This window comes from Heliangelus exortis, chromosome 2 (assembly GCF_036169615.1).
Source record: "Heliangelus exortis chromosome 2, bHelExo1.hap1, whole genome shotgun sequence".
NCBI classification, from domain to species: Eukaryota; Metazoa; Chordata; class Aves; order Apodiformes; family Trochilidae; genus Heliangelus; species Heliangelus exortis.
This window is the reverse complement of record NC_092423.1, coordinates 3,318,319-3,344,105: the sequence shown is the minus strand read 5'-3', so window position 1 is coordinate 3,344,105 and position 25,787 is coordinate 3,318,319. Positions and strand designations below refer to the sequence as shown.

General features: G+C 44.8%; 1 protein-coding gene across 2 annotated transcripts in view; it reads right to left on the bottom strand.

Moving 5' to 3' along the window:
• Positions 1-25,787, bottom strand: part of OBSCN (obscurin, cytoskeletal calmodulin and titin-interacting RhoGEF) — a 223,880-nt gene that overhangs the window by 94,040 nt on the left and 104,053 nt on the right. The window contains exons 54-65 of one of the 2 annotated variants that reach the window (XM_071734574.1): positions 24,304-24,570; positions 20,612-20,884; positions 18,713-18,979; positions 15,933-16,199; positions 15,135-15,404; positions 14,344-14,610; positions 12,402-12,668; positions 10,426-10,692; positions 9,410-9,682; positions 5,726-5,992; positions 3,305-3,577; positions 1,920-2,192 (exon numbers count right to left, since the gene is read on the bottom strand). In XM_071734574.1, the coding sequence (XP_071590675.1) occupies positions 1,920-2,192; positions 3,305-3,577; positions 5,726-5,992; positions 9,410-9,682; positions 10,426-10,692; positions 12,402-12,668; positions 14,344-14,610; positions 15,135-15,404; positions 15,933-16,199; positions 18,713-18,979; positions 20,612-20,884; positions 24,304-24,570 (3,231 nt within the window). The remainder of the gene's footprint in view (positions 1-1,919; positions 2,193-3,304; positions 3,578-5,725; positions 5,993-9,409; positions 9,683-10,425; positions 10,693-12,401; positions 12,669-14,343; positions 14,611-15,134; positions 15,405-15,932; positions 16,200-18,712; positions 18,980-20,611; positions 20,885-24,303; positions 24,571-25,787) is intronic. The other variant, XM_071734575.1, reaches the window with a different exon arrangement.

The window sequence follows — 25,787 nt, the reverse complement described above, 5'->3', positions numbered from 1 at the left end:
GAGTGTGGAGCAAGGAGGGAGAAAGCCTCTTCTCCTTGGTGGAATGTGACAGGACCAGGGGAAATGGATGCAAGCTAGGCCAGGGGAGGTTTAGAATGAATATAGGAAACATTTTTTCTCTGGAAAGGGTTGTCAGACATTGGAATAATCTGCCCAGGGCAGTGGTGGAGTCACCAACCCTGGAGGTATTTAAATGGTCTGTGGACCTGGTCCTTAGGGAAATGGTTTAGTGGTGAACTTGAAGTGTTGATCAAAGATTGGACTGGATCACCTTGAAGGTCTCTTCCAGCCAAAGGCATTCTGTGATTTCCACTAGCTTAGGAGGAGTAAAAACTCTCAAAAAGCATCAAGAGGGTTAAAATAAAGCTTCTCTCTATCATCTTTACTTTGGAAGGAGATTGCCAATGCCGTGGCCTTTGTACCACAGCGATCCTTAAAATTAAGAAAAAAGCATTAAACATGGAGATGCTGATGGGTTGGAAAGCCCAGAGCTGAGGTCCCAAAGAGAGGGATCACTCCTGGGAGTGAAGAGTCCTCTGAGGTGAAGAGTCCAGCACCCAAAATGCTTTGGGTTTGTTGTGGACAAAATCAGCAAATGCAGATATCAGGGTCCAGCACTGGCAGCTGTTATGTTCCAAAACCATCATTATGTGCCTGAGCTTTAGGAAAAGAGGATTTGGTGTTATTATTCTCACTTTATGGACTTTTTTGTGCTCTTGGCTATCACAGAAAGAGCTTCAGGAGAAGAAAGACTGAGGGAATGTCTCTACATCCTGCTGTAGCTTCCAAAGAAGTCAACACTGCCCGCCCATTGCATTGATACCATTGATGTAGAAGCCCAACAAATTAAAGGTAAATGAGGTCAGCAGCCAGCTCTTTAATTTTGGACAGCAAAAATATAAGAAAATTTGTTTTCTCTGTTGTCAGCCAAAGTGCACACAGAAAACCTGTCAAAATGAGGAGATTATGAGGACAGTGCAGTTCCTAAAAGGCAGGTGCTTAGAATAAGAGAACTTTGTTTTAAATCCATCAACAACCCCCTTTTTTTTTGGTTTTGTTTTTTTTTTTTTTGTTTTTGTTTTTTTTAAATTGCTGGAACATCCCACAGACCTCTCAAGCCTCAGAAATAATTATAATATATATTTATATATATAATTATATATAAATATAATAATTAAATATACCTACTCATAAGGTAAAGAACGGCTCATGAGCATCACAGCTCCAGAGTACAGCTAAAACACACTGGTATTATCTCACTTTCATGTTGCACTGGCAGAACCATTGCTGTGTGACCCACTGGGAGAACAAGAAAGACCTTGGGTGCTGGAATGGACATTGATGAATCCCTGACCTAATTTGGTCCATGAAGGAATCTGGTAATTATAATCTTTTCGACTTGTGGAGTATTCCAAGAGTTATTAACTCTGATATAACTGAAGTTCAAGGTGTGTGTTTCATAGATCTCATGCACAGGAAGATGTTAATATGCAATTAATTAATCAGTAAAGCTGGTGGCCCTGTACTTGAGTAGATTATCAGATTTCCAAGGCTTCCCTGCTACCCCTCATGATTTTTTTCATGTTCAGTTCTCTCCCACGTCAATGTTTGCTGAAGGTGACGCTGAAATCCAAATAATTTCTGTTAGACTCTATGTTACAATTAACAAAAGATTGCAGCTAAAGAAAGCTGGTGAACATCTCTACCATCCTTAGCCTGATATATTTTTCTTCTCACAAGGTGAACTGTTTGTGGTCAAAGAACAAGTTGCCCAGCAGCATCTTCTCAGAATAAGACCACTAGCTTGGGACACTCAAGGCAAAGAGAAAAGAACCAGCACAAAGATTAGAAATTTCAGTGTTTTCAATGCCAAAGTCTGAGTTTTCAAGTGCCACTGGGCTAGAACTCCAGACACTTACCTATCACAGATAACTTGGCTGATGTAATTGCTTCCCTGGAAGCAAAGGTCACCTCTCCAGAATGATGCGCTTGGGCTTTTTTCAGTGTAAGTTTGTATTTGTTTCCATCTGCTTGTACCTCCCAGTCCTCATCTGACTGGATCTCCACATCATTACTGTACCAGGAGACTTCATTTACTGGCACAGCTTCACTTAGAATGCAGCTGAAAGTGGCTTTCTCCCCTGAAGTGACCTCCACATCTGTGAGAGGCTGTAAGATCTGGAGGCGCCATCCTGGAGATAAAAATAGGGAACCAAGCCCTCAGTTACAGAAACAAATACAGGCAAGAGATTCTGTGAATATTCGTGCAGAAACTCTGGACAGTGAAGGCCTTAGAGACCAAGGAGATCCTTAAAAGGGAGGTTCTGTTTATCACTGGAACAGAAGGTGTAAATGGGGACTGAAGCCCCAGCTACCTCCCTGGGAAACCTGTGCCATTTTTCCATTACCTTCATGGTAAAGAACTTCAACCAAATTCCTTCTGTTTCACAGCAGAAAACATTTCCCACAGATCTCCCGGGTAGAGCAATTATTGTCATAAACTTTCCAAAACTTCCAAAACTTTCTGGGGTAAAAAATAACCTAACAATCTCTTTCTTCCCCAAGCAGCAAAGAAGCTTAATGGAGATGCTCTGCCGGGACTGAGAGATGCTGATCTTTTACTCTGAAAGGGTTTCTGGTCCTCAAAGTTGTCTCTAGTGAGAGCATTAAATACAAGAATGTGGGTATATCACTGGTGCTGATAAAACTCCCAGCATTAAAGCTTTGAAGTACCTATAATCAACAGCCCAGCTCTTCATAGTGACAACTGTAAGACAGCAATTTGCTCCTAACTCCTTTCCAGATGGTGCTGCCAACATGTGATATTACCATTTATCTATAATAAAATCATAGAACCATTTTGGTTGGAAAAGAGCTTTCAGATCACTGAGTCCAATTCTTAACCCAGCACTGCCAAGGCCACCACTAACTCAGCACCACATCTACACATCTCTGAAACCCCTCCAGGGATGAGGACATGGAAGAAATTGCTCCCAGTATCCAATCTAAACCTTCCCTGATACAACTAGAGGCCATCTCTTGTGCTTAGGTTTGTTACTTGCAAGAAGAGACCAACATAAACACTCCCACTACAACCTTCTTTCACGGAGCTGTAGAGAGCAAGAAGTTCTCCCCTGAGCATAAAGGGAGAAAAAAGAAAATTGTACCACACTTACTACGTGGGAAGATGATTTAGGGAAGAACCAAGCGACAAATGCAGTTTTCCCTGCATCCTATTTTCCTGCTTCTTTTGTCCTTTCTACCCAGAAACTGAAGACTCCCTGTGCACAAGTGCTTCAGTTACCTTTCACCGTCAGGAAGGCGGAGGTCACCGCATCACTGCACATAAAAGTCACCCTGCAGCTGTCCTGGGGACTCAGGTTCTTCAGCAGCAGAACATGCCTGCGTCCACTCTCAAAATAAACCATCTCAGTGTTTTCTGTGGTTTTGGCAGGTTCATCATCAATCAGCCAGTTGTAATTGTAGGACTCGGGTTTGGAAAGATAACATTCAAACAGGGCTTCCCCTCCTTCCACGGCTTCCACATTCTCCAAGCCCTGGACAATGCTGTTCTTGGCTGGCAAAGAAGGATAACAAACAGTATTGACTGTTTGGTCATGTATAGCTGAATAGATAAGCCTTGGAATACTGGATGATTCCCAGTGCTGGAAAGCTGATGGAAATTATTTCAACGATGCTCTAAGACAACACTATATTTAAAAATATTCAAGTAGGGAGAGAGTTCCAAGCCAATGATAAACCTCTAGGACCTCTAGAAATTCAATTGGACTTCCTCCAGAAACCTGGCTTCTGTTTTTACTGAGGAAAAAAAATGTTGTTCATATGAGTCAGGTCAATAGTTGATAGGAAAGGATAGCTCAGGGTAATAAAATCTAATCATAGAATAATTTGAGTTGGAAGGGACCTCTACAGGTCATGGAGCTCAAATCCCTGCAGTATCAGGGACACCCTCACCCAGATCAGGGTGCTCAGAGCTTCATCAAACCTCACCTTGAGCATCTCCAGGGATGAGGCCCCAGCTACCTCCCTGGGAAACCTGGTCCATTTTTCCATTACCTTCATGGTAAAGAACTTTAACCAAATTCCTTCTGTTTCACAGCAGGAAACGTTTCCCACAGATCTCCCAGGCAGAACAATTATTGTCATAACTGGGGAAATGTGAACCCACTGACAGCCCAGGATGAAACCTTTCTGCTTTTCATGCAAAGCAAGTATGAGACAATATTATAACTGGTGAAGCTACAGCAACTGTCACCTGAGTTAATAAGTTTGCTTTGGGGAAACACACAGAAATCAAATTTTGTATTAATCGTACTTTGAATAGTAAATTTCTGAATTATAACAAAAGCTCTCTGATAATTTATTTCTTCCTATGTGTGTGGGGTTAAACATGTGGTCAGAAACATGCAGATATCTACACACTCCTTTTGACCAGAGAATCATGCATCAGTTGGCATTTTACACAATCAGCCTGTTGCAAAAAGAGATGTGGGCTGGTGCCTGTGAATAAAATTGGGTTTAAACCCCTCATGTAGAGGAAAAATTACATGCACAGCTGTGGGAACATACAGTTGAGTAAATACAGTTTACACAAGTACCATGATCCATAATATAAGCCAACAGCCTGAGGCTTTTCTGTATAGATCTCTAGAAGTGATATCTGGAACAGTTCTAAGAACAGTTTATTAACAAGAAAAAAAAAAGACATCCATTTCTAAAAAAAAAAAATCTACATTTTATAAAATTCCCACTTGTGGAGAACAATTAGGGCTTTGTAAGTCACTAGAGAATGTATAATTTTGTTAGAAAAAATCCAAGCTGTTTACTTGTGCACTTCTGGAGCGTTGGTTTCCCTAACTACAAAAAACATCCAATTGCAGATCCTCTGGGATGCTTTTAGATTATGTTAATTGACAACTTTTAAATCCCTAAAATGGAAAGTGCTTACCAGTGTAGGAAGTATTGTAATAAATAATATGTGCTCCTCTGTACTCACAGCTCTGGTTAAACAAGAAGGCCTCACAAAACACTAATATAAAGAAATCACATCAGACCCATTGCTTGTGCTGGTCACAATAATTCAAGACTGAAAACAATAAGCAGCAGAAAAAAAAAAAAAAGAAACATCAATATAAAATATTAAACCTGTGGTCAACCTTTTTAATTATTGTTTCTCAGGGCCCTCAAAACTGCTGATGCCAAGTGAGAAGGTAATTTGTGAGCGATTGATATTTGAAATAAGGAAAATACCAAACTACCTTCTTTTAGGTGAAAATAAAATGAAATGCCACACTGCCCATTAGGTACTGGTTTTAAGACACATTGTGCATTAAAAAGCACTCTGTCACAGCAAAAAAAAAAAAATAAAAAATCTCTAATTCTTGCTTTGGATGAATATCAGATCTGTGATTTTACAATAACTCAGCAGGCACATCCCATTGCACTGATGTCCCAGCTCATGGTAGAAGAGGGATGGGGTGTGTTAATACAGATAATAAGTGCATGTTAATTAGAACTAAGCTCCAGTGAAGTGCTGCAGTTTCATATTCAGTTCCCATAATCTCCCACCTACTTTTCTCACTGTTATCAGTAGTGGAGTGAACACCAGAGGTCGGTGTGTCACATGTGAGGTGCTGCCATGGCTTTTGCCACCTCATTTATTTGGAACCCATGGTAGTCTTCCTCTCTGGCTGGAAGACCTCACCTTGAACATCAAGTGCAGCCATCACTTTAATGCCTTCAGCTTCACAAGAATAGATGCCAGTGTCTTCTGGGACCGTAGGTTTAATTTTTAGCATGCTTACATTCCAGTCCTGAATGATAATCACTCGCTGCCCATCTGCATGTATTTCCTGATCATTTTTCTTCCATGTGGCGTGTACTGGCCTAGAATATTGGCATATGAACTCTGCTGTGCCATCTTCATCAACAGTTATATCCTGCATGGGACTGACCACTTCAATGGTTGGATCTGTTAACCAACAGGTCAGGAAGGACATGCATTAGTGGATCCTCATGGAAATGGCAATTTAAGAGATTTTTTTTTTTTTTTTTTTGACAAGCACAGAGCCTGCGGGGTGCAAGCAGAGTGACAGGGCAAGCAGCAAGCTGCCTGGGCACACTGGGGATTAGCAGTTTAGTCCGTGCTGGTGTCAGCATCAAGCAGGCTTGAAGCAAAACTGGTACATTAGAACAGAAGTGTCACACTGGAAAATGGGCCACCAGCAGCTAAAAGGCTTGTGCTTTAACAGTCCTGCATATGACCTTCCCTCCGGACATAGTTTTTCTCCCAGTGTTGCTGAAATCCTCTAGATTAGGAAGAACTGGATGCAAAACATTTGTCCTGCCCAGAAGGAGGTAGAAGATGTGAGCTGGAGGACTGCAATGGATGAACTGCTGGGAGAGGTTCCCTGTAGCACTAGGAAAATGTCACAGACTCTACCAGAGGCTCCTTGATGAGCAAACTCAGAGAGAAATGCAATATTCCTGTGCAAATACTCGTTCCTGTCCTCTGGTGGTGGTGGCTCTACATCAGGAGTCATTGGCAGCACAGATCCAGGACAAATGTAACAAAAAAGGGTGCTTCACAGCAAATATCTGATTACTGCTTTGAGTAACGTGTGTTACTCTGCAGCAGAGACATAGTAATTATATTTCCTTAATTGTATAATTATATTTCCTTTTTCCTTAAAATAATATTTCCTTCACAGGAGCTGATCTGGAGGTGCAGGATGAAGCATTGCAATTTCAGATTGATAGCCTAGAAGGTGCTGGGAGCAGCTGGATGTCCAGATCCTCTGAAGAAGATAAGATCTATGAGGCTGCTTTTAAGTATCCAGTCTTTTAAAAGACTATTGGGAGGCAGCTGCAGATGAACCTGACCTCAAATTACTGTGAGCTTCCAACACAGCCAAGGAGTCCCTCCTGAGATGCCCAAGTGGACCACCTACATACAAAGTTTATGCTGAAAAGAAAAATCTCAATGAAGTCTGAAAACAGAAGTCTCCCTGCAACATCCTCCTCAGAAGGACTATGCCAGGTCCTAACCCCCCCCAAAATTTGTAGGTCTGCAATAGAAAATAAGAAGATAACATTCAGAGGAAGCTGGTAGATGGTCTTATCCTTTAAATAGTTGTTCTGATCACAGATGAGCTAGGATAATCTACTGGACCTCTGTCTGGAATGCTCCTCCTGAAGCTGGTGCATTGGGTTGAGGATTTGGGATGCTACTGGCAGGCCTTGGGAAGCAAACATTGTTTTATGAAGGTCTTTTGGAAAACTGGTGCAAGGTTTCATCCGACTCTCTAAGGCTCCCTCTACCACTCGGCCTATCTGCATCTGTTTTTTTCTGGAGAGGAGGCATCAGTGGCAATTCATGGAGATTTTTTTTGGTTACACCAGGACTGAGAAAGCCAGGAGGTATCTGTGCATCTGGGGTGGAGGCTGCTGTCCCCTTTCGTAAGATGCAGATGTGCTCCTCACAGCAAATGTCACCTGGTGGTCTTGGAGAAGGAAGGTGTCTTGGTGCCCCATTGCTCTTTGCCACTGCTGGCTTTGGACCTTGGTGGCCTTATTCATCCATGCAGAATGGCAGAAAGCTGCTGAGGGATTTAAGAATCAGCAGGAATCACAGAATCCCAGGAGCCTGGAACTCTCACCCTGCCTAAAGGGGTCAAAAGAAAGTGGCAGCTCCTTCAAACTTTCCCATTTTCTCCCCACCCTTCTGCAAAGATGCTACCATGAATGCAGTTGTATGGCAGTGATATCAAGAAGAAAAACTGTCCTGAGATCTCACTTATTGAAGATTAGGTCAGGTTACAAGCTGGCTTTAAAACATGAGGATGGAACACATGGAAGAGAGGGAAAGAATTTGTTGCTTGATGAAGAACAAGCCCTGGACAGCTTCCCAGACTGAAATGTGTATCCTCATTCAAAGACAAATCTATTTTTAAATTTCTGGACAAAGCAAAGTGCATGAAATTTGTTGTTACTACAAACACAGTGAGAATTTCACTAGTGTTTTATTTCCCTGTTAAATGAAGTGTTATTGAGCACAGTATGACCAGGGTTTTTTTAAAAATATCTTATCCAAATCTAATTATAGTAATTTACTACTGTGATTCAGGTTCACATTAAAGAAACTTTGCTTTAATAGAAGCACAAAATATCTACATATATATGTGTATGATTCTGAGCTGTGGGATTGGGCTAGATGATGTCCAGAGACCTTTTCCAAAATCAATGATGCTGAGATTCTGTGAATTAAACCCCCCCAACCCCTAGGAACCCTTTACTTGACTGAGCAGAATACCTAATGATATATTTCTTTTAAATTTATGTTTTAGGCTGAGCTAGAGCTGTTTGCCTGGAGAGATCAGAACCAAGTTCTGGCTCTAAAAATACAAAACTCAAAAATGATACAAATGGATGTGGTGTGTGCACACTATTTTGTTGCTGCTCTGTTCTGATGTTAGGAAGTGACCTGGAATTTTATCTTTGCAGAGATTTTCTAAATGTAATGTTAAATGTAAAATGTAAATGTAAATGTTAAATTTTCTAAATGTACAAGGAACACATTATACAGAGAAGGAGACAACAACCATCAGCTACAATTCCATATTGGTTTGGTCCTTTTACAGCAGACAGATTTTACTAAAGAATCCTTGGCCCTTTATATCTCCAATCTACAAACCCCTTTTCCAAGTGATGAAAAGCTTTACTTTTGTCCGAAAAAATAACAATTTTTCCCAATGGCTATAAAAGGACAGAAGGTGAAGGAGCTTGCTTTGTCAAGTCTGGAGCTCAGTGTTATTGGCAGCTTGTGGCTACCCTTACCAAATGACATCAGGATTTATTCAACAGGCCAGAAAGCTTTGCTAGCACAGGGATGGCCATTACTATCCTGGAAGTCATCAAATGAAGCTCATGTTATCTCTGATACCCCAATGTCAAATACCCTTTGGTTTCCAGGAATTGCTCTGGAACCAGCAGTAGAGCTTTCCAAAATCTTGTCTTGGGAACAGGCTGAGCTCAGCACCATGAAGCAGCACAGTGGTGCTGAGATTTTGTAATTTTGTGAATTTCCAGCTACATGGTATTTCGTGGCATTATAAAAAGGGTTGGAGAGGATAAAACAATCCAGTGCTGCCACAATGGTTGGTCTCTGCTGAGGCATCAGGTGAAAGCAGCGTCCCTGCCACCTCAACCTTTTCTCACCTGCACCACTCAAAAAAAAAATCAGGTGGCTGCAAAAGATTGGTGACTTGCAAAACTGGAGAACACAGAAGAACTGTGAAGGGATTTAGTAAGGGTAGCCAGGAAGGCAGAAGCACTAGCACACTGAGCAAGTCCAGAGGTGGCCATCTCTGTCTTTCTGACAACAAAATACCTTTGACTAATAATTTAGCTGAAGAGATTAGGGACCCAGCTCTGAAGGTAACAGTGCCAGAGTCGTGGCACGCCACGTCATTTAGGGTTAAAGTGTGGATCATCCCATCCTGCTCAGAGATTTCAGTCACAAGGTTGTTGTGGAGGGGAGATCCATCGAGCCACCACTGCACGTTCTTCACGCCCGGGGGGGAGAGCTCACAGGTGAAGGTGGCCGACTCTCCCACAAAGACATCTGTGTTCTTTAAACCAGAAACTATCACTGCTGCCTCTTCTGCATAACAGAGTGAGAGAAGGTGCCAAAGGAAAAAAAAAACATCAACACACAAACGTCCCTTCCTGCAGAACTACCCCGAGAGACAGCAAAACTTGTCCAAAAGACATAACGCTGCTCCGGTGAAAAAGTTTAATTTTTTTTATATTTTTTTTTTTTTTTGAGGGATGAGGACACCACTTTCCATCCTTCACCTGCTCACAGACATGGGGTGTGTGTCTACAAAAGCTGCTTCACCAAGACGAAGCTCTACTTCGTGGCCAGGCCATGCCTGGCTCTCCTGTGGGTTGTAGCCATCTGCACTGAGATCTGAGGCTGAGAGGTAGCTTAAGATTTAAATGGGATGTTTCTTACAGTGTTTGAAAAAAAAGTAAAAAGAATATCAAGAATGATAGCAGCTGTAATCATTAATAACAAGAATTTCAGGTTCTTTTTTTTTTTTTTTTTCCTTTTTTTTTTTTTTTTGGTGACTCTTACTCCAAGCAAATAGTTTTTCAGCAGAACCACCACCTGCTGTGGTACACAGTAAGGTCAGTTCTTTATCTTATAAAGTTATAAGTATTGTATTGGTCCAACCTCAGCATGAATGTAAATGTCTACATCTTCACTGAAATCAGGAAAGAAATGAATGGCTTCTTCAACTGTTTGCATCTGAGCCAACTTTGGCCAACTACCATCAGAACTTTTTGAAGAAGAAATCCAGGCAGCAAAATCAGAGCCTTTCCACCACGTTTCCACCTTACCTTGCACATACACAGAACACGTGGTGATCTCATATCCAGTGCTACAGGTATAATCCCCACAGTCATCAGGTTCCACACCGTGGATGATCAGCTCAGCAATGCTGCCCTTCTGCTTCATCTCATACTTCTCACTGGGCTGGATGACCACCCCTCCTTTCCTCCACTCAACTGGGGCATCTGGTTTGGAGATCTCACAGTGCAAGACAGCTGTTCCCCCTTCTTCAGACTCCACATTTTTCAGTTCTTCTTTAAACAGCACAGGTAGTACTGTGGTGAAGAAACAACAGCATCAGTGACAGTGCCCAGGGGTGAGAAAGTTGATTGTAATTTCTCCAGCTTGGCAGCTCTCATCTTTCTGAACCACAACTTGCCTGCTGGCAACAAATCATTGGATTCAGGTTGGATGGGGCTTGGAGCAACCTGGGCTGGTGGGAGGTTTCCCTGCCCATAGCAGGGGGTTGGAACTGGATGAGTTTTAAGGTCCTTCCCAACCCAAACCAGTCAGTGATTCTCTGGTTGCCAGGCTAAGAGCAATCTTAACAATAACTTTGAGTTCTGCTCATGGGGATCAGGTGCTGATACTGTGGGGGTGTCCACTGATGCTCCATAAAGATTGCCACAGCTCACAGGACCTCTAAGAGGCTTCATGTGGCCATATGCAGAATTTTTGGTGTAAACAATTAGAGGCACAGCAGTACCAATCAAAGGATTTGGATATTTCGTTGCTGAAAGCACACACTGAGCTGGAGATGGTTATGGGAGTAAACTCAGGGCCTAAAAGAATAACCTTGTTTCTGTAAAACTGATAAATCTATAAGAACAATATATAAAAGTATAACATGAATGAAACTCTAAGGTACAAAAAATTAGCCCCTGATAAGAAAAAAAAAGGTAAAAAATGTTGGGCATGGTGAAATACTCCAGTCTCTTCTCATCAGGCAGCAGGTAAGTTTTCTAAAGGCTCTTGCACACCCCTTCCATTAGCAGCAGCTGCTCCCAGATGCTCCCAGATCTCACAGTGAAATCAAAATTGCAACGACAGAAATCAAACTGGGTTTAAAAGGCACTTGGATCAACCCCTTTCCTGCAGTTGTAACTCACAGACAGGGAGAGGCAACAATAATTCAGTGACAGTGGCTTCCTCACGAGGGGAAGAGATGGGGCAGGTTCTGATTTCTTCACCCCTCTGACTGCAGGCAGGAAATGGCAGAAAGCTGAATCAGGGGAGGTTTAGGTTAGACCACAAAAAGGTTTTTCACCCAGAGGGTGGCTGAGCAATGGAAAAAGAGACATAAACTTGACTAACTGGAGACATAAACTGGTGCTTGCCTGACCCTCCTTGCACAAAGCACTGCTGGCATCTATCAGGGCTACCCAATTACTTCCTAGAAAAACACCATCCCATCATTTTTTTGGTTTGACTTCTTGGTTATAACAACAGTCTGTGCTTAAAATCAGAGAAAGCTGAATTTACAGGCAGCTGCTCAAACATCTTGGCTGGATGGAAACTGAGTATCACCCAGCCTGAAAAAAAAAATGTCCTGGGATGCAATGTGGGAGAGAGGATGGAGCAAGAAATGGCCCCATACTGCACCACACTCTTCCAAGCACATTTTCACCATACATGGCTGTATTTATCTATAGAAGTGGAAGAATTTATAGAATTATTGACTCAGAGAATCATCATGGTTGGAAAGGACTTTCAAGATTAAGTACAACCACCAGTCCTGCACCACCTTAACCAATAAGCTCCCCAGGGAAGTGGTCACAGCACCAAACCTTCCTGAGCTCAAGAAACATTTGGATGATGCTCTCAGGCACATGGTGTGATTCTGGGGGTGCCCTACACAGGGACAGGAGCTGGACTTGATGATCCTGATGGTACCCAACATAGTCTATGACAAAACTTCTTTATCTCCCCTGTGGAGGGCAGCCACAGCCAGAATTTCTCTGCCTTCGAGCAAGGCTTCTCCTACCTTTGACTTGCAGTGATGCTGTGGTTTGCTGATCCCCTGAGTCACACGTGTACTCCCCAGCATCCTGAGCCTCTGCTTCATAGATGAGGAGCTCAACACGTGTCCCCTCTTGCCGGATCTCATACTTGTCACTGGGCTGCAGGACTGCATCTCCTTTCCTCCACTTCACGGGGACATTGGGTTGTGTCAGCTCGCAGTGCAGGAGGGCCACGCGCCCTTCCTCCACCTCCTGGCTTTTCAGAGGGTGTTTGAAATGCACTGGCAGGGCTTGAGATAGGCAGGGAGAGAAAATGGACAGAGGAAAAATGGAAAAGGGAGGAATGCTTTATTTTTAAGGTCCTAATAATCAGAGTCACTGACTGGTTTGGGTTGGGAGGGACCTTAATGATAACCCAGTTCCAAGCCCCCTGCCATGGTCAGGGACACCTCCCACCAGCCCAGGTTGTTCCAAGCCCCATCCAACCTGGGCTGGAACACTTTTAGAGATGGGGCAGCCACAGCTTCTCTGGAATTCCTATCACAGAGTCTCAGCACCCTCACAGAAAAGAATTTCTTCCTAATATCTCATCTAAATCTCCTCTTTTCCAGTGTATAACTGTTCCTCCTCATCCTATCACTCCATGCCCTTATAAAAATTCCCTCCCCAACTTTAGCACCTTCAGTCAGTGAAAGGTGCTCTAAGTTCTCCCTGCAGCCTTCTCTTCTCCAGGCCCATCAACCCCAACTTTCTCAGCCTGGTTCCAGAGCAGAGGTGCTCCAGACCCTTGATCATGATGAGGCCATTCGTGAAGTTCATGCACAATTCTGGAAGCATTTACTTAGGAGATTTGCCAGAGGTGGGGATGGGTAGGTCTGAGCAGACCAAGAAGGAGAAGGGAGATGAGTTAACCAGCAGCAAACACTTCAAGTTTGTAGCAGTTGTGTTTCTCTCCCCATATTCTTTTCACAAAGAATTCCCAACCAACATAAATAATAATTTCTGAAGACCGGGGTGATTTTTATCCCCAAAATGAAGCCACAGAACAGGGTAAAAGCACTCAAAGAAGAGACATCTACAGACCTGAAGCTGCATCATTTTAAGAGCAACTTGAACACATGCAGACAGGGATGAATTCAGAATCAGTAAGGTTGAAAGGACCTCTGGAGGTCTCACATGGATGGAGATTCTGCTACTCTGGGTCCCGTTTCCAGTGTCTGATCATCCCTTCATGGTGAAAGGTTTTTTTTCTTTTCCTAATATAAATTTCTCTTGGTATAGGTTGCACTTCTTGTCTCCAGCCTGTATTATTTTCAAGCACAAGTCCTATGAGGTGAGGCTGAGGGAGCTGGGGGTGTTGAGGCTGGAGAAGAGGAGGCTCAGGGGAGACCTCATCACTCTCTACAACTCTCTGAAAGGAGGTTGGAGCCAGGGGGGGGTTGGGCTCTATCAGTCAGACAAGAGGCCATGGGCTTCAGCTCTGCCAGGGGAGGGTTAGGTTGGAGATTAGGAAGAAAATGGTCTCAAGTTGTGCCAGGGGAGGTTTAGGTTAGATATTAGAAAGAATTTCTTTACGGAGAGGCTTCTCAGACACTGGAATGGGCTGCCCAGGGAAGGGGTGGATTCTCCATCCCTGGAGATATTTCAAATGAGCCTGGATGTGGCACTCAGTGCCATGGGCTGGGAACCACGGGGGGAGTGGATCAAGGGTTGGACTTGGTGATCCCAGAGCTCCTTTCCAACCCGGATGATTCTATGATTTTATTCTATACTGAGCACCTCAAGGAAGTCTCTCTGTCCTCTCTAGACCCTCCTCAGGTCACTGCTAACACCGGTGTCCTCTCCTCTCCATCTTCTCCTCCCTTGGCCAACCTCCACTACCTTCAACACCTGCCATGGCCTAGGAAGCTCAAAAAAATTGACAGGGCCACCTCTCAGCACTTCTGAGGAAAGAGGGAATCATACCTTTAACCTCTAGCTTGGCAGTGGTCTTCCCCCCAGCTGTGTGGCAGCTGTAGTCCCCCGCGTCTGCGCGGTTCAAATCGTGAATGACCAAGGTGTGCACCTTCCCCTCCTGCTTGATGCTGCACTTCTGGCTGGGCTGGATCACAGAGGTGCCTTTCTTCCACTCCACTGGGACATCAGGTTTGGAGACCTCACAGGACAAGTGAGCTGTGCCACCTTCCTGCAGCTCCAGGTTGTGGAGAGGCTTTACAAAGGTGATTGGAGCAACTGCGGAGGAGAGAGGACCAAGAATGGTGCAACCACCTCACCCAGCAGTGACCCAGCTGGGAGGTGGGTGTCCATAGCTACATCATGAACCAGATGAAAGAAGGACAAACAAGAAAAGGTATTGACATGGCCCTTTTTTTCAAAATCATTCTATAGAACTTGATGGGAAGGATTTTCGGAGGTTTTGGATGCTTTTTTTTTCAAGTAAATATGATGTAAAAACATCATAAATAGGAAATTCATTCAGAACATATCTTGATTTCTTCAGCATTGGTTCTCACATAGCTTAACTGCTGGTTTCAGTAGAAGCTGGATGTTTTTCCAAGTATATCTGCTTTCCTATACAAAAGGACTCAAATGACTAACTCAGATCTACAGAGCTAACTTTTTAATGCCCAGAGTAGCTTAGCAGAAATTCCCAGATTTCCAAGGACCTCTCCTCCCAAACACCCCCTCACCAGAAACTGAAGTTATATTGACAATTCATTTCAGTACCTCCTCAGTTCCCCTTGGGGGTTGCTCACCTTGGACAGTTAGCTCTGCTGTTGAGGTATGCTGCCCAACTTTGAAACTGATGGGACCACAGTCTTCTAGTGTCACCTTCCTCAGGATCAAGGTGTGACATGTCCCTTGGACTCTGATCTCATTCATTTCGTTGGATTGCAGGGGAACATCCCCCAGGAACCACTGGACATCCTGAGTTGTTTCCCGGGACAGCCTGCACTTGAAGACAGCATCTTCTCCTTCAGAGGAAGTGATGTCCTTCAGCATCTCCACTATGGTTGCTGCTGGTTCTTTAGGGAAAGGTTAACAGAGCTTGAGACCTACTTCCTCATGATGCTTCCAGGGTTAAACATTTCATCATGCTCCATTTCAAGAGTATTATATTATTTGAAAGAACAACCAGGAATACATGGAGGTACAGTTACACGGGCACGTAGTAACATGTCCCATGCCTACACATGCTTAATGCATGTATATTTCCACATATATAGGAGTGTTACACTCTATTGTGTGCATGCTAACTATATAATAAATATTTATAATGCAATCTATGCCCTGGGATAACTTTGCCAACAGATTTCAGTGGGTGACATCAACCTCAGCATCACTGAAGTCAAACCCATTTCTCATTCCCCAGAGACACCCGAGCCTCTTCTTATCCCTCTGAAATCCTTCTCCAAGGAGGAGAATCCTTCTCCAAGATCCATCCCCATCCTTCAGGTTGGGCACAGGACAATGTCTGCCTGTCAAATCACTCAACCACATGCCCCTGCCATGGTACCCATCTCTGCTCAGCTTTTCCCCATGCAGAACCCCACCTTTCACCAGCACAGTCGCAGTGGTTTTCTGGTCCCCTGTCTCACAGGTGTATTCCCCAGCGTCAGCTCCACTCAGGTTGTGAATTGTCAGCTCAGCCACTGAGCCCACTTGCTGCATCTTGTATTTGTCACTTGGTCTCAGCACTACCCCAGCCTTTTTCCACTGCACAGAGGTGTTGGATTTTGAGGTTTCACAGCTCAGAGTGATGCTGCCACCTTCTTCAGCTTGCTGGTTCTGGAGTGGTTGTTTAAAGCTTGCTGGTAAAGCTAAACCAAGATAAATGAAAAGGGGGGAAAAAAAAATTATATTTCACTGCTGACTGTGCTGTCACCATGTCTTCTGTTCAATGAAACTCTGGTGCCATTCCAGATGTGGTTCAAACTCAATTCCAAAATTATTTTCAAACCCCAACCAAGGAATGACAGAAAGTGCTGGATTTCCAGAAACACTGAGCACTCTGCACTCAAGGGTCATTGGGCACTGCACATACAAAGTACCTCTGGGAATACATTCCTTTTTCCACAAAAATGGTCTTGTGGAATATAGACTCCAGAGCATTTAACTGTGTGTGTCTCCAAACTGTGTGTGTATCAAAGTCACAGCTCAAAAGCTTACCCCTAATAATCTAATTTCTTGCATATTTAGGAGGTTACAGGGAAAAAAATCATTATACAGTCCTCTCATTTGAAAATGGACCTGTGTCCTGGTTTGGGCCAGGATAAAGATGATTTTCTGTCTTGTACTTTTGCTTTCAGCTCAGTCTCTTGTCAGTAGTTGCACTTGCTGAAATTAACAGCAAGTTTCTCAGTGTCTGCTTCTAGGACTGAAAGCACTTGATGTTTATAGTTACTGCTGGAGCCTGGTGTGCAGAGCCAAGGACACTGCTCAGCTCTGATGAAAACTTTTACACTCCAGAAGGAATAAAGAGGTCCCACCTGAACCCCTTCTTTGGGGAGGAACAGACAAGAGAGATGCCAGAATTGACCAAACAGAGGATTCCATCCCATACACCTCATACTCAGGAGAAATTGGAGGCATCACGAGGGCCAAGCCAGCTTCCAGCTTCCTGCCCTTCCTGCCTTTCCTGCTTCCCTTCCTTCACCCAGCATCCTGGGAGGATTCCATCCCTTCCTCTGCCTGTGCTCCTGATCCATCCCAGCCTGAATCTGTGTGTTCCTGCCTCCAGCTCCCAACTGCTGCTGACCCCAGGATTCCAGCCTGGACTTTCCCAGGGCTGCCCTGCAGCCTCGGGGATGACCTGAGAGTTATTGGGGGGAAGGGGAAGGAATGTGGGATCAATTTCCCTGTATATTTGTATAGATTTGGTAATTTTTCCTATTTCTCATTCCTGTTTCATTCAAGCTGTGTAGTTTAGTTTCCAACCCATCAGTCTCTCTCCCTTATTCTCTCTCCTTTCTTTATCAGGGAGGAGAGAGAGATTAATAGGCAGCATCTGTTACTCAGTTTAATTGCCGGGCCAGTGTTAAACCCTGACAACCTGGAAGAGAGATGAAGTCTGGATGTCTGCAGACTGATGGGTCCAAAGTCAGAGTCACTGATGGGTCACTGTCAGAGTGGTTCCAAAGAATGTTTATCAATATGGTGATAGGTGCTTTATATATATAAATATAAATATATATATGTAAGAGACACTGATGGGTCCAAGTGGAGTTTTGGAATAAGTAGGAGACAGAAATAATGTCTTGACAAATAAGCTTTGTGAAGACCCAGGGGATCATCACTGAGAAAGAAATTCTCATTACAGAAGAAGTCTCTGCCTCAGTGTCCCCAGGTCTTACACACTGAACACCTGAACTACCTTAGAGCTCCCTAAAAGATGAAGTGAATGTTTTTTGTCTCCTTTCAGTAGCAAGGTTGCCAAAGTTTCTCATTGCCAAGATCACAGATTTACTCTCCAGCATCCCTCAGCTGAAGGCTGTGGATGAAGAGCTCCACAGCAGAGCCCATCTGCTGCATCTCATCCTTGCTGCTGGCTTGGAGCAAGCCCTTTATTCCACCTTACCCTTTATTCCACTTCACTGGTGCTTCATGTTTGGAGAGCTCAGCATGAAGAGTGACCATAGAGACCATGTTTTTTTTAATTATTATTTTTCCAGTATTATTTGAGTGGTTGGAACCACACAGAGACCCAAATGGACAGCCTCCATCAGATGTTCTCCTTGCAGAACACACCTTCTGGTATCACTGGATACTGAAGTCAGTGTGATATCAGTGTGCCTTTCATTGGAGAGCCCTCAAGGGATGGCTCAAAAGAGATTTCTCAAAAACCTCCTTTATTTGAGCTGATCTTGTGTCTCAGAACAAGCCACATGAATATTTTATTTGTACCACAGTGGATTTTTAAAAATTGGACACATTGGCACACTGCAGCTCTTTCTAAGGCACTAGAAGCATGTGGGTGCCTTAATCTTCAGCATCCTGGTAAGTTTGGACTCTTTGACTCTTGAGCATCATGTGCCCAGGTGGGACAACAGGTTGAGAATTAAAATGGTCTCAGTCTCATTTGAGTTTCAGCCTTGTTTTTCTGTGTGACCAGAAAGATGCCCTTGGGTGTAGATTGTGGAAGCAGCTGGGTCCTTCCCTGTTCATTGTTCAAGACCCCACAGGGCTTAATGAAAATTCTAAGAGCAAAAGGACTCAGCTGCCTCATGTAAGCAAAGTCAAGGAGAGAAGATGCCACCCTCTAACAGGGACTGAGCTGAGGAGGTGGAACATTTTTCTCATCTCCCCAAAAAACCCCCAATGCAAAACAACCCACCTTTAACAGTCAGAGTGGCTGTAGTTTTTTCGTTTCCATTATCACAGGTGTATTTGCCAGAATCTTCTTCTTTTAGATGATAAATCTTCAGAGTATGGATTGTCCCCTCCTGCCGGATTTCATACTTGGAGCTGGGGCAAATGACCTGGGTGCCCTTCTTCCACTCCACTGCCACGTTGGGCTGGGAGACCTCACAGCAGAAGGTGGCTGTGTCTTCTTCCTGCAGCTCTGTGCTCTTCAATTTCTCCTTAAAGACTGGAGGTGGCACTGAAATTACAAACACAGCCGAGGTGTTAATGTCACCTTCATCTTCTTCCCTTGCAGCAGAACAGGTGAGCATTAAATACTTCCATCCTGTGGAATCTGGGATTAAAACTACTCACAAATCACACAATCCCAGACTGGTTTGGTTGGAAGGGACTGTAAAGGACCTGTAAAGGTTCCAAACCCCCTGCCATGGGCAGGGACACCTCCCACTAGACCAGGTTATTCCAAGCCCCATCCAACCTGGCCTGGAACACTTTCAGGGGCAGTCACAGTTTCTCTGGGAACCCGGGTCAGTGTCTCAGCATCCTCACACCAAAGAATTTCTTCTTAATATCTCATCTAAATCTCCCCTCCTGCAGCTTCAAACTCTTGTCCTATCACTCCATGCCCTTGCAAGAAGCCCCCTCCCCAGCTTTCCTGGAGCTTTTCCAGGCACTGGAAGGTGCTCTAAAATCTCCCTGAAGCCTTCTTGTAGCCCCTGAATCCTTCTTATAGTGTCACCAGCAGGACCAGGGATGTAATTCTCCCCTCCTGCACTGGTGAGACCTCACCTGGAGTCCTGTGTCCAGTTCTGGGCTCCTCACTTCAAGGTGCTGGGGCAGGTCCAGAGAAGAGCAATGAGGATGGGAAGGGATCAGGGGGAAAGTTTTATGAGAGAGGCTGAGGGAGCTGGGGGTGTTCAGTCTGGAGAAGAGGAGGCTCAGGGGAGACCTCATCACTCTCTACAACTCCCTGAAAGGAGGTTGAAGCCAGGGGGGGGTTGGGCTCTTTTCCCAGGCAACTGATGATAGGGCAAGAGGACATGGCCTGAAGCTGCCCCAGGGGAGGTTTAGGTTGGATATCAGGAAGCACTTCTTCATGGAGAGGGTGATCAGGGATTGGGATGGAGTGCCAAGGAAGGGGGTGGATTCTCCATCCCTGGAGGTGTTTAAGGAAAGGTTGGATGTGGCACTCAGTGCCATGGGCTGTCTGATGTGGTGGGGTTAGGTCAGAGGATGGACTTGATGATCCCAGAGGTTCTTTCCATCCTCAATAATTCTGTGAGAAGAAGGGTGCCTAAAAGATGCCTGGAAATGGGCTGTTTGCAAGGACCTGGAAGGAGAGGATGAGGGGCAATGGTTTGAAATTAGAGAAGAGCAGATTTAGACTGGATGTTAGGAAAAAATTCTTTACTACGAGAGTAGTGGAAAAATAGCACAGGTTGCCCAGGGAGGTGGTTGAGGCCTCACCCCTGGAGATGTTCAAGGTGAGGCTTGAGGAGGCTCTGAGCACCCTGATCTGGGTGAGGGTGTCCCTGATACTGCAGGGCTTGGACTGGGTGACCTTTAAAGGTCCCTTCAAACCCAAATGATTCTATGATTCTATGGCTCAGGCAGTGAATGAATGGCTTGGGATGGAGTGCCCAGGACATCATTGATAGGACAAGATTGATAGGACATGATTGACAGGACATGATTGATAGGACAAGATTGATAGGACATGATTGATAGGACATGATTGATAGGACATGATTGACAGGGCATCATTGATAGGACATGATTGACAGGACATGATTGTCAGGACATGATTGTCAGGGCATGATTGTCAGGGCATCATTGACAGGACATGATTGATAGGACAGACAGCCCTTACCTTTTACTCTGAGCTCTGCTGTCGACGTGTGGGGTCCCACTCGGAAAGTGATGGTGCCAATGTCCTGCTCAGTCACCTTCCTTAATGTCAGGGTGTGAATCTTCCCTTTCTCCACTGCGATCTCATTCATCTCATTGTTTTGCAGAGCCACATCCTGCAGCTTCCATTCCACATCCCTGGCATTCTCATGAGAAACCTGGCACCGAAAGGTGACGTCGTCCCCTTCAAACACCTCCAGGTCCTTTAGGCCACTCACAATGGTCACCTCAGGCTCTGCAAAGAGACCACCAGTAGTCAGGCCATGAAAGGGAAAACAAGAATCAAATCACAGATTTGTTGGATGACATGGGTTGGAGTGCACTTCTGGAGGTGATGGAATTGCAGAATGTTTGGGGTTGGATGAGACTTCAAGAGAGCATCGAGTGCAACCCCCCTGCCAGGGCAGGATCACCCAGTGTAGGTCACATGGGGACACATCCAGATGGGGTTTGAATGTCTCCAGGGATGTCCTGGTTTGGGCCAGGATAAAGGTGATTTTCTGTCTGGTACTTTTGCTTTCAGCTCAGTCTCTTGTAAGGAGCTGCACTTGCTGAAATGAACAGCAAGTTTCTCAGTCAGTGGCTGCTCTGGGACTGATAACTCTGGGTGTTTAGAGTTACAGCTGGGAATGGGCTGCAGAACCAGGGACACTGCTCAGCTCTGAGGAACATTTTGCCCTCCAGAAAGAGTAAAAAGGACCCACCTGAACCCCTCCTTTGAGAAGGAACAGACAAGATAGATGCCAGAATTGACCAAACAGAGGATTCCATCCCATGCACCTCATACTCAGGATAAATTTGAGGGATCACCAGGGTCAAAGCCCTTCCTGCTTCCCCTTCTTCCCCTGTCCCTGTTTGCTTCAGCATCCTGGGAGGATTCCATCCCTTCCTCTGCCTGTGCTCCTGATCCATCCCAGCCTGAATCTGTGTGTTCCTGCCTCCAGCTCCCAACTGCTGCTGACCCCAGGATTCCAGCCTGGACTTTCCCAGGGCTGCCCTGCAGCCTCGGGGGTGACCTGAGAGTTACTGGGGGAAAGGGGGGAGGAACCTGGGATCAATTTTCCTGTAGATTTGTATAGATTTAGTATTTTTTCCTATTTCTCATTCCTGTTTCATTAAAGCTGTGCAGTTTAGTTTCCAACCCATCAGTCTCTCTCCCTTATTCTCTCTCCTTTCTTTATCAGGGAGGGGATTAATAGGCAGCATCTGGTATTGGGTTTAATTGCTGGGCCAGTGTTAAACCCTGACAAGAGAAGATTCCACAACTTCACTGGGCAGCCTGTGCCAGTGCTCTGTCACCCTCATGGTGAAAGATTTTTTTTCTTATGTTTACAGGAAACCTCCTATGCTCCAGTTTGCACCTATTACCCCTTGTCCCATCATCGGTCATCACTGAGAAGAGCCTGGCTCCATTCTCCAGCCTTTCCTCATAAGGGAGATGTTCCACTCTATCATCTTCATGGCTCTGTGCTGGACTCTCTCCAGCAGTTCCCTGTCCTTCTGGAACTGAAGGGCCCAGAACTGGACACAATATTCCAAATGTGGCCTCACCAGGGCAGAGCAGAGGGGGGGGAGAACCTCTCTCAGCCTATCAACCACACAGTTTCTAATACACCCCAGGTGCCATTGGCTTTCTTGGCCACCAGGCACATTGCTGGCTCATGGTCATCCTTCTGTCCCCCAGGACCTCCCAGGTCCCTTTCCTCTATGCTGCTCTAACAGATCAGGTCATCTGGTCCAGCTACAGCTCAAATCAAGGCCAGCTTACAGCAGGTTGCCCACTGGAGTTTTTTTATCTCCAAGGATGGAGACAGCACAAATCATGTGTTCAAACTCTGCTGCTTCACTCTTTTCAGAGTATCATAGAATCATAGAATAGGCTGGGTTGGAAGGGACCTCAGAGATCATCAAGTCCAACCCTTGATTAACTACCGCCACAGTCACTAGACCATGGCACTGAGTGCCACATCCAGGCTCTTTTTAAATGTCTCCAGGGACGAAGAGTCCACTACCTCCCCAGGCAGCCCGTTCCAATGTCTGATCACCCTTTCCGTGAAAAAATTCTTTCGAATATCCAATCTGAACTTCCCCCAGCACAATTTAAGACCATGCCCTCTTGTCTTACTGAGAGTTGCCTGGGAAAAGAGCCCAACCCCCCCCTGGCTCCAACCTCCTTTCAGGGAGTTGTAGAGAGTGATGAGGTCTCCCCTGAGCCTCCTCTTCTCCAGCCTCAACACCCCCAGCTCCCTCAGCCTCTCCTCATAGGATCTGTGTTCGAGTCCCTTCACCAGCCTGGTTGCCTCCTTTGGACCTGTTCCAGGACCTCAATATCCTTCTTGAACTGAGGGGCCCAGAACTGAACACAGTACTCGAGGTGAGGCCTCACCAGGGCTGAGCACAGGGGCAGAATCACCATCACTTGGTAATGTGGCTGAGATCTTTCAGCTGGTGGCTTTATTGCTGGCCCTTTCTCAGAGACACTTTGTATATTGATGTTTTTAATTGAATCATAGAGTTTTTCAGGCAGGAAAAGACCCGTGGGATCACTGAGTCCAACTATCACCCCTACTCTGCTAAGTTCTCCCTTAAACCATATCCTCCAACATCACATCTAAATTACCCTTAAACACATCCAGGGATGGTGACTCCACCACCTCCCTGGGCAGCTTATTCCAGTGTCTGGCCACTCTTTCTACGAAAATTTTTTTCCTAATGTCCAGTCTAAATGTACCCTGCTGCAGCTTGAATCCATTCCCTCTTGCTCTATCCCTATTTATTTGTGAGAAGAGACCAGCACCAACCTCTCTCTCAAGTCCAGTGTTTGACACTCTAATTGGGTGAGTACAGCACGAATGCCAGGTGCAAAAAAAAGCCAGGATTTGGTTATACTTCACAGAATAACAGGTAAACCTGACCCCTCTACTGGCTTTTTGCAAACTGAATTGAATATACTCTGTGCTGCTGCTCTAAACTGGGTGAGGATCTGGTTGGCTTTGTGTTCTCAGCAGGAATCACTGCATCAGCCCAAACATGGGGTGTTTGCACTTCAGTTTGCTCAAATTCTGCTTCTAGGACCTGCAGATCTGTGCAAAGATCATACCAAGAGCCTGCAACAGGCTCTCCATCCCCCACATCTGCTGGGGAAACACTGAAGGGGAAGTAAAGCAGCCTTCACCTGAGCAAACGTGGTTCTGATCCACACAACCAAGGTTTTTGCACGAAAAAACGTGCAACTGGGCATCATGTGCCCAGTGTCTGTAAAAATTCAGTGGCCTGTAGGGATGCCAGTGGGGATTTTTCCACACCAGTGGTCCCACCTGAATGCAAACTCTGTCTGTAAGGACATTAAGGCCAAATGCATCTGCCACGTGAGTGGAAGCTGGGGATGAACCATCTGCTTGGTGATGTCAAGCAAATATTTCAAGCCATGAGTCAAAAATTACAGCTGCCTTGTCTTCTGTCCACCAAGTGCACAGAATCAAACCTTTGATTTGGCACCTTGATTGTGCCACAAGATATTTTATAATACCCTCCCTGTGCTCTCTGTTTCTCACAGAGGTTTAGCTGAATTATTTATGGCAGTAATCACAATTATCTTGCACAATCTTAGCACCCTAAAGCAAAAATCCCCTTTTCCCAGGGACCAGATCTTGCCTTTCACAGTCAGTTTTGCAGAGCTCATCTCATCTCCAGCCTTGCAGGAATACACTCCAGCATCTCCAGGCTCCAAACAGTGAACCCTCAGCTCACGGAAGGTTCCCTCCTGCCACATTTCATATTTGGAGCTGGGGTGCAGGACAGCCCCATCTTTCCTCCACTCCACTTCTGCTTTGCTGATGGAAATCTCACAGCGCAGCTTGGCTGTTCCTCCCACCTCCACTTCTTCATTCTTCAGCTGCTGCTTCAGCTGGGGTTTGGTGACTGCAAAGTGAAAAATTCATCCATTAATGCCCAATTCATTAGTTTAGATCTGCCAGGTCTAAAAAACTCACCACAAGGCACCTGGGGTCTGATCATACAGAAAAAAAATTGCATTGAGTGGTTAAATGATAATAACAACCCTTTTTTTTTTTTTCTCTCTGCAAACAGACCAATATTCTTTATATCCAGACAAGGAGAGGGTCAGAAAGTTTCTCCAATATGTTTGTTTCTCATAAATTCCAGGGCATCCAAGAAATATCTTTTATACATCTGCTCTGGACAGTGAAAACTGCAACAGGCATAAAGATTTTGGTTAAGCAAAACCTGATCAAATCATAAATCTGCTCATTTTAAGAGAAATACACACAACTCCCAACACTGTATATGATGTAAAGCTTTAAACACATCTCTGCTTTCTCTGTTATCTTTCCAAGTATTTCCTAGCCTATCTACTCACTGTAAGTCCTTCTAGACTGGATTACATTTATTCAAGTGAGGCATGGCACAGCTCAGACAACAGCTTGTCACTGATGAAGACAAGAAGAAAATAACCATCCTTGTTGGATATCTCAGTGCTTGTGCTTTTTCTTTCTAAACCCTACTGTGATATCCACAAAGGAAGCACGGGGCTCTCTCACTTGTGGTTGACCCAGTGGTTGCCTCTTGGATCAAGTTCAGCCAAAAGATGTAGTTAAGATCAAAGCCACAAGTTGCAGACAACAGTTTAGAATCATAAAAGAGTTTGGGTTGGAAGGGACCTTAAAGATCATCTCATTCCAACCCCCTGCATGGGCAGGGACACCTCCCACCAGCCCAGGTTGCTCCAAGCCCCATCCAACCTGGCCTGGAACACTTCCAGGGAGGGGAAAACCCAACTTCCCTGGGCAACCTGGGCCAGTTTGAGATGACCACAAGCATTTCGTGGCTGGTGATTAACCACAAACATCATTCCTGTCTAAACTCAGCATTTTAGGATCTTCATGGGAGGGCATTACAAAAATTTGAAATAGTAGATTTTAAAAACACTTCTGTAAATTGCTTATGTTTAGTGATTGGTTCAGCTGAACTAGCAAAGAATGCAAAGATCTATTAGAACTTTCAGACCCTCATGATGCAGATTTTCTTTCTTTTATCACACCAGGGTCAACACACTGTACATTGTGCTTTCCAGGTTTAAATAACCATTCTACAAATCCATCCTACAAATCCACTTTTCT